At 43.0% G+C, this 14,467-nt stretch overlaps 1 protein-coding gene and 1 pseudogene across 1 annotated transcript in view; both read left to right on the top strand.

Annotated features, from left to right (window-relative positions):
• Positions 1–3,821, top strand: part of LOC121020627 (40S ribosomal protein S13-like) — a 7,119-nt pseudogene extending 3,298 nt beyond the window's left edge.
• The window catches only part of KIAA0319 (KIAA0319 ortholog), a 75,754-nt gene that overhangs the window by 10,237 nt on the left and 51,050 nt on the right, over positions 1–14,467 (top strand). Inside the window, 7 exon segments of the mRNA XM_040460488.1 lie at positions 3,267–3,447; positions 7,188–7,311; positions 7,822–8,204; positions 10,809–10,917; positions 12,936–13,015; positions 13,017–13,073; positions 13,075–13,124. Of these exon segments, the coding sequence (XP_040316422.1) occupies positions 3,267–3,447; positions 7,188–7,311; positions 7,822–8,204; positions 10,809–10,917; positions 12,936–13,015; positions 13,017–13,073; positions 13,075–13,124 (984 nt within the window).

Below are 14,467 nucleotides of genomic sequence, written 5' to 3' on the forward strand. Positions count from 1 at the left end.
TCTCTCCCTCTCTCCTTCTCTGTCTCCCTTTCTCCTTCTCTCTCTCCCTCTCTCCTTCTCTCTCTCCCTCTCTCCTTCTGTCTCTCCCTCTCTCCTTCTGTCTCTCCCTCTCTCCTTCTGTCTCTCCCTCTCTCCTTCTCTCTCTCCCTTTCTCCCTCTCCCTGTCTCCCCCCCCACCTCCCTCTGCCCCTCTCTGCCACTTGCACGCTTCCTTTCTCTCTCAAAAAAGGAAAAAAGACACATAGCTTGGGGTGATGTCTGACTTTGTGTAATGTCTCAGGAAGTTTCTGCTGGTGGTCTAAACATAATTAAGAACAAGTAAATAGATGTAAATAGGATACAAAAGTGTGCAGGTGAAATTTTTAGAAAGTTTCCCCAGATCTTTTTGGCAACCTGAAACTTTAAAGTTTTGCTATGTTAAATTACGTAATGGGTAGTCATTGATTATCCAGATCATTTCCAAATCAGATAAAATACTAACACACTATTTACTAAACCCAGGCTTCCTTCTGCACAAGAGCGGAGGATAAATGGGTCCCTTAGTAAACATCCTTTGTCACACTGAAAACTTCACTATGAGAAAGAATGTATTTCTAGAAATAATAAGAAGTATTTAAAAAATTTTGCCAAGCCACAGAATTTTAACATAATAGTTCATAATTGTTTAATTCTTTGTTTTTACTAAAAACTAGGGTACTTATGGTTAAACATGCTACTATATTTTTAAACCTACTAGAAATATAATAAAGGAAACATCTCTGTGTGAAAAGAAAGTAGGATGTATCTTTTCAGTAAAAGACAGTATGAGAAATGGAGATGCATTTTTGTTGAGAAAAAAGTTGTCAAAGGTTTGTAGAAAAGGAATTTCTGAGAGGGATTTTATGCATGGACAGGGCTGGCTGGTTAAGATTGGAATACGTTTAAACAAGTTAAATTTTAAATTTTTTTTTCAACGTTTATTTATTTTTGGGACAGAGAGAGACAGAGCATGAACGGGGGAGGGGCAGAGAGAGAGGGAGACACAGAATCGGAAACAGGCTCCAGCTCCGAGCCATCAGCCCAGAGCCTGACGCGGGGCTCGAACTCACGGACCGCGAGATCGTGACCTGGCTGAAGTCGGACGCTTAACCGACTGCGCCACCCAGGCGCCCCTAAACAAGTTAAATTTTAATATCAAAACTAACTTGGTGCAAACTTAGAATTTGGTTTTCTCTCTGTTAAAAGGACAAAGTTTGCATAAGGTCTGTTCTCCTTGTAACAGGACACAATTGACAACACTGGTTATGTTACCAAGGCTTTGACTGCATTATCATATTTGAAAGAGATGTGCACAGACTCAGGACGAGATAGGTTTAGAGAACTAGAATTGACTTTATGGATCCAGTAAAGCCCCTTGGTGAAAAGAACATCCATCTGGCACCTTGTTTAAAAGGTATCAACAAAACAATACTTTAAAAAAAAATTTTTTTTAATGTTTATTTTTGAGACACACACATGCGCGTGCACACACACACACAGTGTGAATGGGGGAGGGGCAGAGAGAGAGGGAGACACAGAATCCAAAGTAGGCTCCAGGCTCCGAGCTGTCAGCACAGAGCCCGACGCAGGGCTTGAACTCAGGAACCGTGACATCATAACCTTAGCTGAAGTCGGACGCTTAACCGACTGAGCCACGTAGGAGCCCCTCAACAAAACAATATTTAAAAGAGCTTTTATGTTCAGTCACTGCTCTTGCTTCACTTAGGTAGAAAATTAGGTCATGTTTAATGCAAACAAATTAGTTTTTCTATTATCTTTGATAAAGAAATGGGGGTGATTGTAGAGAGAAAAATTATGTTTGCACTTGTGTAGACATTAGACTGTAGTCCTGTTAATTGTCTCTGAGGTTTTGTTATGTACCTGTAAATCTGATTTGATCCTGAATTCTTCTAGTTTCCTCAAATATCTGGCTAGAACTCACCAAACTGCCATTTCCAGTTTTCTCCCACCTTGATTTGGGACCACTGAGAACAAAGACCACCCTTGAATCTCCTGTAAAGGTCCTGTACCAGGTCATCCTCACTGAAGTTCAGGGACTTGCACTTTGGATACATGTGTCACAGCTGAAGAAGGCCGCCCCTGACATCTGGTTCTGTACAGGCTCTGAAGCCTCTGAACCGACTTGACGAGGAAGAGAAGCGGTGGACGTAAGGTAGACTGCTTCCTCCCAAGAGGCCAGATCGATATTTCATACTTTAAAACGAAACCCTCTCTTCCTGTCTTTCTGTCCTGTACTCTGACACTGGTCCAGAAAACAACGCCATCATGTGTGTGTTCCTGGCCACTGCTAACGGGGGTAACCTCAACCTTAGAACGTTTTCTTTCAGGCTGAAGGCACTGAAACCCAGGCTGACCGCTGGCTTGAACAGGGAAATGTAACAATCCCGGTGAATGAGTCTGTTCACAGAACCGCCTCAGCAGGAATGGTCTGTGCCCTCACAGTTTGTCTTTGTCTGGAGTGGTTTTCACTGTCCTTAGGCCCATGAATGCTTGGGTGGTTGGCGTAACCAAACAACACCCCCTAGGATAATCTCCCGTTGCCCCTGACTATTCACAGACAGACTGAGACACCTCATGGCTCAGCGTCCCTGAGTTTATATCATTGACATAAAAAGGCTGACCGGGAGGCATTCAGAGTTCAGAATTAGCTTCTGTTGGTAGGTCACTGTTTCCTTGGCCGAAAAAAGTGCAGATGGGGCTATGACCCAGAACATCCCTTGAACACGCTCCAGAGTCTGCTGCTGGGAACAATGCCTGCCTGGGAAAAACGGCTAGACTTTGTGGCCAAAGTTAATGCGTGATAATAGGAGAGGCCTGGATTATCTTTTAGCTGAACAAGGAGGGGTCTGTGCTGAAACTCACATAAGATCACTGGGCAAGCCACTTGGCTTAAAAAGGTGACTCTTTCAGTGAGGTCTGTCATCAGTCAAATGGAATGTACCAGTCACAAAACCGTATATATTCTGTAGGTGAAGAGACACATAGGTAGCTTCAAAGAACAGGTTTCTTTGATTCTGGAAAGACAGCACTGTTTCAAACAAGAAGTCCTAAAAATCATAATCATCCTCCTCAGCTCATTCAGTTCCATGTAATTAATTCTTGTTCTGCTTGAATCCGGTTTTTCCATCAGTTCTGGAAATTCTTACCAGTTCTGCTTTACAGTATTTTAACTTTGGTTGTTGGAAACCTCTGCTTGTCCAAAGTCCTTTCCTTGACTCTGCTTCAAGATGAAATACTTTGGCAGGAACACCTTTGCAAAAGATCACTTTTTCGCTGCCTGACCGCCACCATCATGGGTCTCGTCCTCACTCCTGGGAAGGGCGTGTTCCAGTCTCTACTGCCTTACCACTGCGGCGCCCCTGCCTGGTTGAAGTTGACATCTCACTCCATGAAGGAGCACTCCACAAAGTGGGCAAGTAGGGCCTGACTCCCTCACAAGTAGGTGTGACCCAGAGAGACTCGAGTACGTTCTGTGACAATAAAATCTTGAGAATTCTTAAAGGACTTGCTCCTGATCTTCTTGAGGATCTCCACCATTTGATTAAGAAAGCTGTTGCTGTTTGAAAGCATCTTGAGAGGAAGAGAAAGGATAAGGATGCTAAGTTACGACCGATTCTGATCGAGAGCCGTAGTCACTTGTTGCTTCAGTATTATAAGACCAAGAGAGTCCTCTCCCCTAGTTAGAAATACGAGTTAGCCTCAGCCTCTGCCCTGGTTGTATAAATCTGTCTTTGTACTCGAGCAATAAAATCATTGTCTTAACTAGAAAAACAAAAGTATCAGAATAGAACGATAGTTGTCATAAATAACTTAGAAAAGCCTTTTTAAAAAGTAATTAAGAGATCTGATTCAGTTCCTTATAATGGAATTGACAAGGAAATTTGTTTTCTTCTGTGACATACATTTTAAGATAATAGCTAATTTATGATTGATAACATTATACCAAGATACATCAGACTGGGGGTACCTGGGTGGCTCAGTTGGATGAGCGTCTGATTCTGGATCCCAGGGTTGTGGGCCCGAGCCCCGAGTTGGACTCTGCACTGAGCGTGGAGCCTGCTTAGGATTCTCTCTCTTTCTCTCCCTCTGTCCCTGTACTCTGCTCACTCTCTCTTTCTCTAAAACAACAAAACCAAAAAAAGATATATCAGACTTTGGGATTTCATAAAATTTCCAAAACAGTTATATAAATATAATAAAGAAAGCTTAGTATTACTTACTATTTGACACTACTTGTAATTTAATATATCAAATAAGCCTAATTAGTTTAACAGCTCTCTTGTATAAGGAGGGAGAATACTTTTTTGGTGTGATTTTTCCAAGGATGCTCTGGAAAAATCCAAATGTTAATTTGAGGTCAAAAGGACTTCATTTAGAATTTGATTTTTGGAAGGTTGTCAAAAAATATCAAAAGGTTTTAGAACACTTAGTCAAATACTAAATGAAGTAATACTTAGTTATCCAATTACCATAGTAACAAGTAAAGGTTTCATAGGCAAATATAGAAACTTAAAAAAAAAAACTTAGCCTTTAAAAAAAAATTATTTTAAGGTTGATTTGTTTTTGAAAGAGACACACAGAGTGTGAGCGAGGGAGGGGCAGAGACAGCGGGAGACACAGAATCCAAAGCAGGCTTCAGGCTCCAGGCTTTGAGCTGTCAGCACAGAGCCCGATGCAGGGCTCGGACCCACGGAATTGTGAGATACGACCTGAGCCGAAGTTGGCGCTTAACGCACTGACCCACCCAGGAGCCCCTAAACTTAGCTCTTTTAACAGAGAAGATATAGCTTTCTTAGGTAACAAAAGACCTGATCATGAACCACAGGAAATTGCTTTGACAAGAAACAAAATCTTTCTTTCTTCTGGGCAGATGACTGAAAAAGGTAAAGAAAAACTTTCCATAATCTCTTAACAAGAGCAGGCCAGTTGTCCACGAAAACTTGGTCCTTTTAACAAAGAGAAAACTGAATTCTAGTTTTGTACTAATTTTAGTTATGAAAGTAAAACTCATTAATTAAATTCATTCCAATCTTAGTCCTGATCACACCTAAAACTCCTTTCCCTATTATTTCCGGTAGTTTTAATCACATATATTAGATTTTTAACCCTTAACCTCTTTTAATTTTTCATGAAAATTAAGAAATATGCAATAATGAACTACCTTTTACATTAGCATCTTTGCTTTATAATTTCTAGAAACGTGGTTTTTCACGGAAAATTTCTCAGTGTGGGATAAAATGTGTTTAGTACTAGACTAAAATAGCTTTAATCCTCCACAAAAGGAAGAAAAAGTGCATAAACCTGTATGTAATAATGTTTCAGTGTTTTTATCTTATTAGGAAATGATCTGTATAGTCAAATTTAACTTAGTGAAACTTTAAGGTTTTAGGTTACAAAAAAATTTGAAGACAGTTTCAGAAATGTACTTAAAACCTTTTTATCTTACTTACATCCGTTTAATTTACTTATTGTTAACAACTATGTTTAGATTAACTACAAACACTTCATTAGATGTTAGACAACTTCGGTCATCATCCTGGGTTATTTTTCTAGGTGACAGAGTTTGTAACAAAGACATCACAGACTTAGCTGATTACTAAACCCAGAAGGAATTGCAATGCTGTTAACTCTGGAGACATGCCTATTTTCAATCAACCGGCAAACATAAACTAGCTTTTATGTCATATAATATTTAGATCACATGAACCTGAAAAGCATTTGGGTTATTTCCTATTACATTTTGAGAATTTAGTTTATATAAGTGTTTATATGTTTAAGCCAATTAAATAGAACTCTATTACAAATAAATTTTGATATTGCCATCCAGAGGTAGAAAATAACACACATCTATGACACTACATGAACACTGAGACAGATGCAAACAGAGACTTCATATGTTTGTTTTAAAACTTTAGCCATGATGGGGCACCTGCTGGCTCAGTCAATAGAGCAGATGACTCCTGATCTCAGGGTAGTGAGTTCAAGCCCCACACTGGGTAGGGAGCCTATAAATAAATCAGTAAGTATGTAAATAAGTAAATAAGTAAATTAAAAAAATAGTCCTGAGACAGATATCATAATGTAAACTCATTTACCGTAAAAGATCAGAAGGGGGAAAGGTTATTTAAAATTTAGGCCAATGAAAAATCCGTTGGAGGGGCGCCTGGGTGGCGCAGTCGGTTAAGCGTCCGACTTCAGCCAGGTCACGATCTCGCGCTCCGTGAGTTCGAGCCCCGCGTCAGGCTCTGGGCTGATGGCTCAGAGCCTGGAGCCTGTTTCCGATTCTGTGTCTCCCTCTCTCTCTGCCCCTCCCCCATTCATGCTCTGACTCTCTCTGTCCCAAAAATAAATAAAGGTTGAAAAAAAAAATTAAAAAAAAAAAATCCGTTGGAATAAGTTAAGTTTATCTGCTCAGACAGCTAAAACTTTTTCTACCAATATTTGATTTTTCATTACCCTTTTTGTTTTTCTATAATTCCCTCACTGAAGTTTATAGAACATTTGATTCTCAGAGGGACAGGGAAGGAATGTTAGTTCCTCCAGGAAGTTTTTGGTCAGGACAAACAAATATTTCTGGGAGTATTGGATGACCCCTTGGACTGAAGAGGCATTCCCAGAGACAGTGCAAAAGATAGTTTATTTTGATTTTTCTCTGGGGCACCACAGGCAGAGATCTGGGGGAGCTGACTGTGGTACAAATCTTACCGTTAGCCGGGTCCTTGTTTTTCTAGGATCCCACCTGTAGGTCCTGAGTGGAGTTTAAAGTGGAGAGTGTAGCTGGGGGATTTACCAAAATTTGGCAAGGTTTTTTAAAAATTAATTTTAATTTTAGTTTCCCTTTGGCTGTTTTAAGGGACTCATAGCAGTTCACCCGAAAATCCTTCATAGTCTTGTCAACACTGGGAAGGACCCGAGCAGAGGCCTTCCTTGGGAGGTAAATATGGGGGTGTCTATAAGGCCATCAAGTTGGCCGACCATTTACAGGCTTGGTTCTAAGTCTTTTCCGAGTCCTCAGCTATGATCATGAATGGTGGCCTCCTATCCTGTTTTCTGCCTTTTTATTAATCCATTAATCTCAAGAGGTTATCTGTGTATTAAAAACTTTTGAGGATCTTCCTTGGATTTAGGAAATTCTTTATGATGTCTAGATCAGCCTTTGAACTAGGAGAGGAAGATATCGGGAGAGGATGCTGTGACATTGGTGGTGTTAGTTTGGAAGTTGACTGTCTCTTCAAGTGGAAGGGCAGGCCGGACAGAGGATCCCCGGAATGGGTATCGGACCAAGGAGGGTGGAGGGGAGCTGTGGGCTGTCACATCCGTCAGTCTTACAGTCTTTGTTGTAGGTACCTTTTATGTCCCTAATTTTTGTATTCACCTTTGGCAGTTTGGCCAATCAAGGTGTCTGTAAGGTCATTAACTTGGCTGACTTTTGTTTACAATCCTGTAAAGGCAATGCAGACGTAAGACTACTAGAAAGAGGATTTAAAGGAGGGTAGAGGGAAGCAGTAAAAATTACTTAATTTTGTAATAAGCTTTCACAGTGAATCTTTGAATGAAGCTATTTGGGAACTTTGAAGCTTTGTGGAGGCTTCTGCCTGCCGATTAAAAAACGTATCCCAGCCTGTTTGCTTCATTTGGGAATCCTTGCTGCCAAGTGCACTTCTTAAGTGATCTTCTCTAACTGGAACGTTCCTGGTAACAGCCACTGCGATTCTAGGTGGTTTTAGTAAGATGTTGCCGTTTGTAGAGATGGCTTTAGCTCCCGGGACTGCCATCCTTTAGACGCAAGTAAGCAGGTGCGCCAGAGGTCACGTGCCTAACTCTTCAGAATGCAGAGAGCCCTTGTCTTTCCGCCAGCCTTCATCTGACACGACAAGCAAGCCTGTGCCCCCGAATAGCGACCGTGCAGTCCCCGAGTGCTGTTACCGTGTCCTGTGCGCACCTGCAACGTTTCCCAGCGTGGAGTCTGGGCCGGGGAAGGGGTTGACTCAGCAGGACCCCAACAAACGGGGGCTCCAGCTGCCAGCGGCAGCGCCCGACGTGGACTGTGGGGACAGAGCCGAGGACCGGGGTTTCCAGTCGCCTGGGGGATTGTGTCCACACTGCTGGCAGTTCCCCCATGTGGAGCGAGTGATTTCAGACAAACGGGGAACTTTGGAAAGCCAGTGAGATCGGGAGCTCAGGGCAAGGAGGACAGAGCCCAGGACCGGGAGGAACTTACGCAGGGCCCTTGGGACAGGCAAGAAAGACAACTCAGAAAGGGGTTCACGGGTGCCACGCCTGTGTTTCTCGTCGTCCCTGAACGCCTTCAGAAGTGCAGTTCAGAGCCCTCCGTTCCTGGGCCAAATCTGCTAAATTACGACAATTCAACTGAGGAAGTTTCTGAGATCTAACTGACCTTATCGAACGATTCATGCATCGGGCAGCACCCTCTCCTGCAATAGAAAGGAGCTCTGAGGAGCTGTACAAGAAGGAAGTCTTTTGGAGGTAGAAGGGGGAAAAGAATGGGTTGTTACACGCTAAGGTAACTTACCAGTGGTGGACAGGCAGCTTACCTGTTGGTGTTGACCAGAACATTCCAGACTGATGGGTTAAGACTACATTCCTGGGAGGGTTGTAACTGCAGGTAGGTTAGGTATTAAGTCTTGTTTTGCTGATGTGGGGCGTAGTGCAAGTGATTGCATTGCCTGCTATTACTTTTCAAGGTTTCTAGATTTTTCTAAACTTGTAATTGTCTTAAAATGTTAAAAGCTTCCAATTGAAAAATAATCTGAAATTACCAAAGATTAACCATGTTCTTCTATCACTAAATATTAACACAGTTTACTTTCTTTTATTTTGCTAAGTCTTTGATTTTATAGCTTCTATGGATGGAAGTGTGTATTAAACGTGGCTCATTAGTTCTTTGAAGTTGGTTATGTTAAAAGATAATTATGAAAGAAAGGTACAGTCATGAATTATACAGATATAAAATGAACATGCATTAGCTTTTATCCTAGTCATTAATCAATGTTGTATTGTTTTACAAGAGAATCTGAAGAACATACATGAAGAACATTGAAATAAATGTGCAACTGGAGGCCAGACTGGTTCCTATAGGGGAACATCTGTCTATAAATAAGTTATTTTGCATTGTTATAAGTCACCTCCAACTGATAGAGTTGTCAAATAGCTGAAATACAAGAAAGACTAGAATTAGATAACCAAGAGATCCTTTAGACAGTGTTTTATTTTCCACTGAAATACAGATTTTGCCCTACTGTCACATTATGTGTTTTTGAACTGAACTGAGTCATAGATAATCCTTGAATTAGTGTTGATAAACATTATTTCTGCAGCATAAGACATAAATAATTTTACTCTGCCGAAGTACAGAGTTTGGAATTAATGACAAAACCAAAGATTTCTTCCCTCACCAAAAACGTATTATAAATAGTACAATTGTATTTAATACAGGTGCCAAGAAAATAATTCTTTTTCCATGGGGAAAAGAATAGTCTTGTCAACAAATGGTACTGGGTGAAAACGAAATTGAGACCCCTATCTTAAGCTACATGAATTAACTCAAAATAGATTGAAGGGTATCAGAATATGTGACCCCAAATATGTCTCTTTGGTATAAGGATTATTTGAACTGATTATTTTTGAGAGAAAGCACTAAGGAGAGAAGCTCTAAAAACAGTAGAATTTATCTGTAGTCCCTTTTGTAAGGGAAATTTACATTTATAAGGGAAATCTCCATTTGTTAAGTGTCTCTTCCTCTGAACCAGGAAGAGAATGATTCCAAGTCAGTAGAAACTCTTACCCTTGGAGAAGGAGGGGACTGAAATCTGTGTAACAACCTTACCTTTTTTTCGGTGTTTTTCAAGGTAACCTGTCATAACTGGCCCCCCACCTCCAACATCTCTATCTTCAGTCAAAAGGTCTCCTCGTTTAAATAATTTAGGACCATTGATCTTTAGGGAAATGCAAATGAAAGCCACACTGGGATACCACTTACCCAGTGTGGCTAGAATAAGACAAAAAGGGAACAAGTGTCAGTAAGGACACACAGAGATGAGAACCCTCAGGCATTGCTGGTAGGAACGTAAAATGGCACAGGCACTCTAAAACAGTCCAGCAGTTCCTCAGAAAGATAAACAGAGCCTTACAACCCTTAGGACCCAAACCCCCTTTGAACTGCTAAGTAATTACCCAAGAGAAGCAAAACACTTGTACATGCAAAGACTTGTGCACAAATGTATATAGAAGCATTATTCACCAAGTAGTGCGACCGAATAGGACAAATTCAAGAAATTCGAAACAAGTCAAGATTAAATTCGTAGAGGATAAATGACATTTTCTGCAGTTTTGTTTTCAAGTGGGCAAGACCAGACAGATGCACCTAAAAGAAGTTGTTTCAAAGTAGTTAAGGGTAGAAAAAAAGAAACAAGAGCCATTCAAGGATCCCGTTGTCCAGGCTAGGCTGTAATGGGGGCGTGGGGGTGTCCGTTGTTTCCCTGGAGGATCCATTTTCTTTGGGTGGGGTGTGTCAGAGAGAACCTGAGTACCAATAACTTAGCCAGGAGTTCTCTGTGAAGGTCATGGAGAGGGAGCCAGGGAGTGAAAGCAAAAAACTGGCTTGCTCTAACAGCCCAGAGAGGCAGCATGGTGGGAAAGCTGATTGTGTAGACAGGAGGGAGGGGAGGAGTTGTAATCCCCCTCAGCCAGCCCCTGGTTACTGGGAAGCCTTTGACAGGTGCCTTAATGTTTCCAACCACTGTCTGTAGACTCCATTCTTTATTTCAACTTGGTAGTGACTTTGTAGGAGGCCCCACTGCCATGTGCTGGCGCTCTGGTCGCAGGGATTCTGAACTTCGTACCACTGTCAGCACAGATGTGAGGACCAGCCTCCTATATCAGCACTCCCTTCCACACCTCAATGCCTGAAACTTCAAGCTGAGCATCTCAAAATTAGACCCTGTAGGGATTCAAAGTATCCAACATGGCACTTTGGCATATTGATTATTTTGAATTGATGGTACCTGGGAAAGTGCCGTGCAAGAAGAACACCGCCCCCACTGTGGTCCCCTGAAAGCAGGCCGGAAGTCTGCCATGGGCAAGGTAGCCTCCCTGTGCCGGGAGGGGAGAGGGCACCCTTAGCCCCAAAGACGGGGATTTAGAGAGAGAAGACCGTGCTGGAGAAGCCTGTACAAACATACTTTGTTATTACTTCTTCACCATTAACTACCCCAAGTTCAAATCCCTTTGTCCTTTCAGTTCACAAATCTATTGTTTCTTTGCCTAAAATGTATTAAACCTCCTGTTTTGTTCCCTTCTTTGCACCTCCTTTCTTTCTTGGGCACCTGGACATACGTCTGGCACACAGACTTCAATTTGTTTTTCCTCCGTTAATCAGCCTTTTTGTTATGGGGAGTGGAGGTATCAGGCAGAAAGGTTGGAGAGTAGGAGGGAGAACTTTTTCCTTCCCTGTAACCCACTACCTAGTTTTTATTTATTTATTTTTATTTTTATTTTTTTAATTTTTTTTTCAACGTTTATTTATTTTTGGGACAGAGAGAGACAGAGCATGAACGGGGGAGGGGCAGAGAGAGAGGGAGACACAGAATTGGAAACAGGCTCCAGGCTCCGAGCCATCAGCCCAGAGCCCGACGCGGGGCTCGAACTCACGGACCGCGAGATCGTGACCTGGCTGAAGTCGGACGCTTAACCGACTGCGCCACCCAGGCGCCCCCCACTACCTAGTTTTTAAATGTTGGTCAGTTGATTTTGTCTTGGTCTGATCAATATATTTAAAATTTTATGCTTCATCTTCTTTCAGCCTTGGTTCCTGAAATTTGTTGTTGAAGGGGTTTACCAGTTGCCTCGTAATATCTGAACTGTATGAACTAAAGTATCTAGTAGTTAGTTAATATCAGCAGTGAAGTCATTTATCTGGTGCCTGGTCACAAAATGTCTCTGTCCTTACTTTCCTTAACTGCAGAATAGACACCAGTTTGTGATTTCAGTAAATACCTGAGGCCCCCTCCCTGGTTTATATTGGTCTTACAGCTTTTCTTTCTGTGGATTTCTCCCTGCACCTCCCCCCTTGGGTCTCCTGTGTTCTTAGCCTGACTTTTACTTACCTGGACCCAATAGTCACTGGCAGTTTAAGCTCAGAAGATAATTTTGATATCATTTTACGAGACTTTCCCCCCTGGCACATAATGTTTAATTTAAAAACTTTAGGGGGGCGCCTGGGTGGCGCAGTCGGTTAAGCGTCCGACTTCAGCCAGGTCACGATCTCGCGGTCTGTGAGTTCGAGCCCCGCGTCAGGCTCTGGACTGATGGCTCAGAGCCTGGAGCCTGTTTCCGATTCCGTGTCTCCCTCTCTCTCTGCCCCTCCCCCGTTCATGCTCTGTCTCTCTCTGTCCCAAAAATAAATAAACGTTGAAAAAAAAAAAATTTAAAAACTTTAGGTTGGCTAACTTTAACTGTAACTTTAAGTTACAGTTTATGCACATAAATGGTATGACTAGAGATCATTTACTCTAGAAGCCTGGTCTTAGAATGTTCTGATTGTCTTCAGTTACTGCCTTGTTGAATAGTTCGGGGGCTGTGGAGGGTTTTTTTTTGTTGTTTTTTCTCTTTTCATCTTGAGTGATTTTGGATGTGCATGTTCACTTACAATAATTGTCCAACCCACAGTTTTCTTTTTTCTTTCATTTTTAATATCTATCAGAGCATATTTGAAAGAAATGGTGTAGAATTCTACTGTTGTGTGATATCAGACATGGTTTTTCCAATGCCACTGAATCCAGTGTGTGAGAAAGGTCAGTGACATTGTATTGCTTGACGAGGTCAGCCATTTTTGTTTTTTCTTTCATAGCAATTTGTCTTTGTAATTGATCTCCTAGGTTCTAATGCCTTCCCGTGATCCTCCTCCAGCCAGACCGGAGTTGAGCCCAGCTTCCACAGAGAAGAGGCCGGTTCTGGCCCCCCCCATGGAGCGCGGAGCATAGCAGCCCAAGCCTTCCCACTAGCGTTGTCTCCGGCGTCCACCCCATCTGAGCCACCTGTGTCTCCCACCGCTGCTCCCAGGACAGGTAACAGTACTGCTCCTAGTACAGCCGGAAGAAAAGTACAAAAACGTGCTGTAGGAGTGTCGTGACAGCTTTCAAGTTTACTCGTTCCCCCCAGGCGCATCGTTGAGTGTGTCCTAGAAACGGTGCTTACGCACCAGGCGTGAAAAGACGAACACACGCTGTCTTTTGCCTCTGTGATCTACAGTGCAGGAAGTGAGACTGACAGACAGGGAGGTGGACGGTTTTCCTATCACCTGGTAAGTGCTGTGACAGGCAGCTGAGGGAGCAGGGGAGGCCCCCGGCCTGCCCTCTCAGAAGGGCTGGGAAGCCTCTCCAGAGGCGGTAGCGCCAGGGTACAGCCAGCCGGCTAAAATGGGGTCGCTGCGTTGTTCGGGTCAAGGTGGCGACATGTGTAATAATAGCGATGACTGTTCAGTGAGCACTTAACCGAGCGCTGGGAACCATGCTTAGCATTTCCTGCCCATCACCTCATTCATTGCCTGTGGAAGAGAGCAGAGGTTCAGGGGGGCTCCGGCGACACTTCGGGAGAGCTGTAAGGAGGCCGTTCTGGAGGGAACTGATTTACGTGAATGAGAGGGAACCAAGGCGTGAGTCTACAGTGGTGAGCAGGGCAAGATTTTGAAAGATCTGTAATCTGTGCTAAGGAATGTATGCTTCATTGGGTAAGTAGAGAGAATCTCTGAATGACTTTAGGCAGGAAAATGAAATGATCAGATTTATTTCAAGAAAGTAGTTGACTGGAGGCAAGAAGATCCCTGAGGACCGGAGGGAGTGATTGCAGGGGTGAAGAGAAGAAACCAGATTCGAGTGCTATCAGCTGGAGTCAGTGGGATTTGATGAATGGTTGACTGGCAGGATGAAAGAAGCAGGACCCTGAGACTGATGAGCGGTTGAAGACGAGGCACCAGCAGCCATTCACGTAGAGGTGACTACTGCAGGCTTAGGGCCCAGATCTGACCTTCCAGGGCGGGCTGGTGGGTGAGCTAGGGAGAGGCCTGTGAGGAGCTTTGGAGACCTCCCTTCTTTAGGAGTTGGAAGAACAGAAGGAGCCTACAGAGAAGCAGGACGTCAAGAGAAGGGCATGGACAGCAGGAAGGAAAGAGAGACTTCTAAGTAGGAAGAGGTCATGAAAGAGCCAGAGGCCGCAGGGATCAGGGCGAGTGCTGAAAAGCTCCCATGAGATTCCCTAATAAGGAAGGTGTTAGAGACCTTGTTTCCTAGGCCATTCAGTGGGCACTGTACCCTGGGGTGACCCTCTCTGCCTGTTCACTTACTTTGATCCTCGGCATCAGTAGACAGAAAGGTAATGGCAGAAGAGAAGCTGTGTGGTATATTGGAAAGGA

Source organism: Herpailurus yagouaroundi, unplaced genomic scaffold (genome assembly GCF_014898765.1).
Source record: "Herpailurus yagouaroundi ecotype Mexico unplaced genomic scaffold, PumYag 250, whole genome shotgun sequence".
Lineage (NCBI taxonomy): Eukaryota > Metazoa > Chordata > Mammalia > Carnivora > Felidae > Herpailurus > Herpailurus yagouaroundi.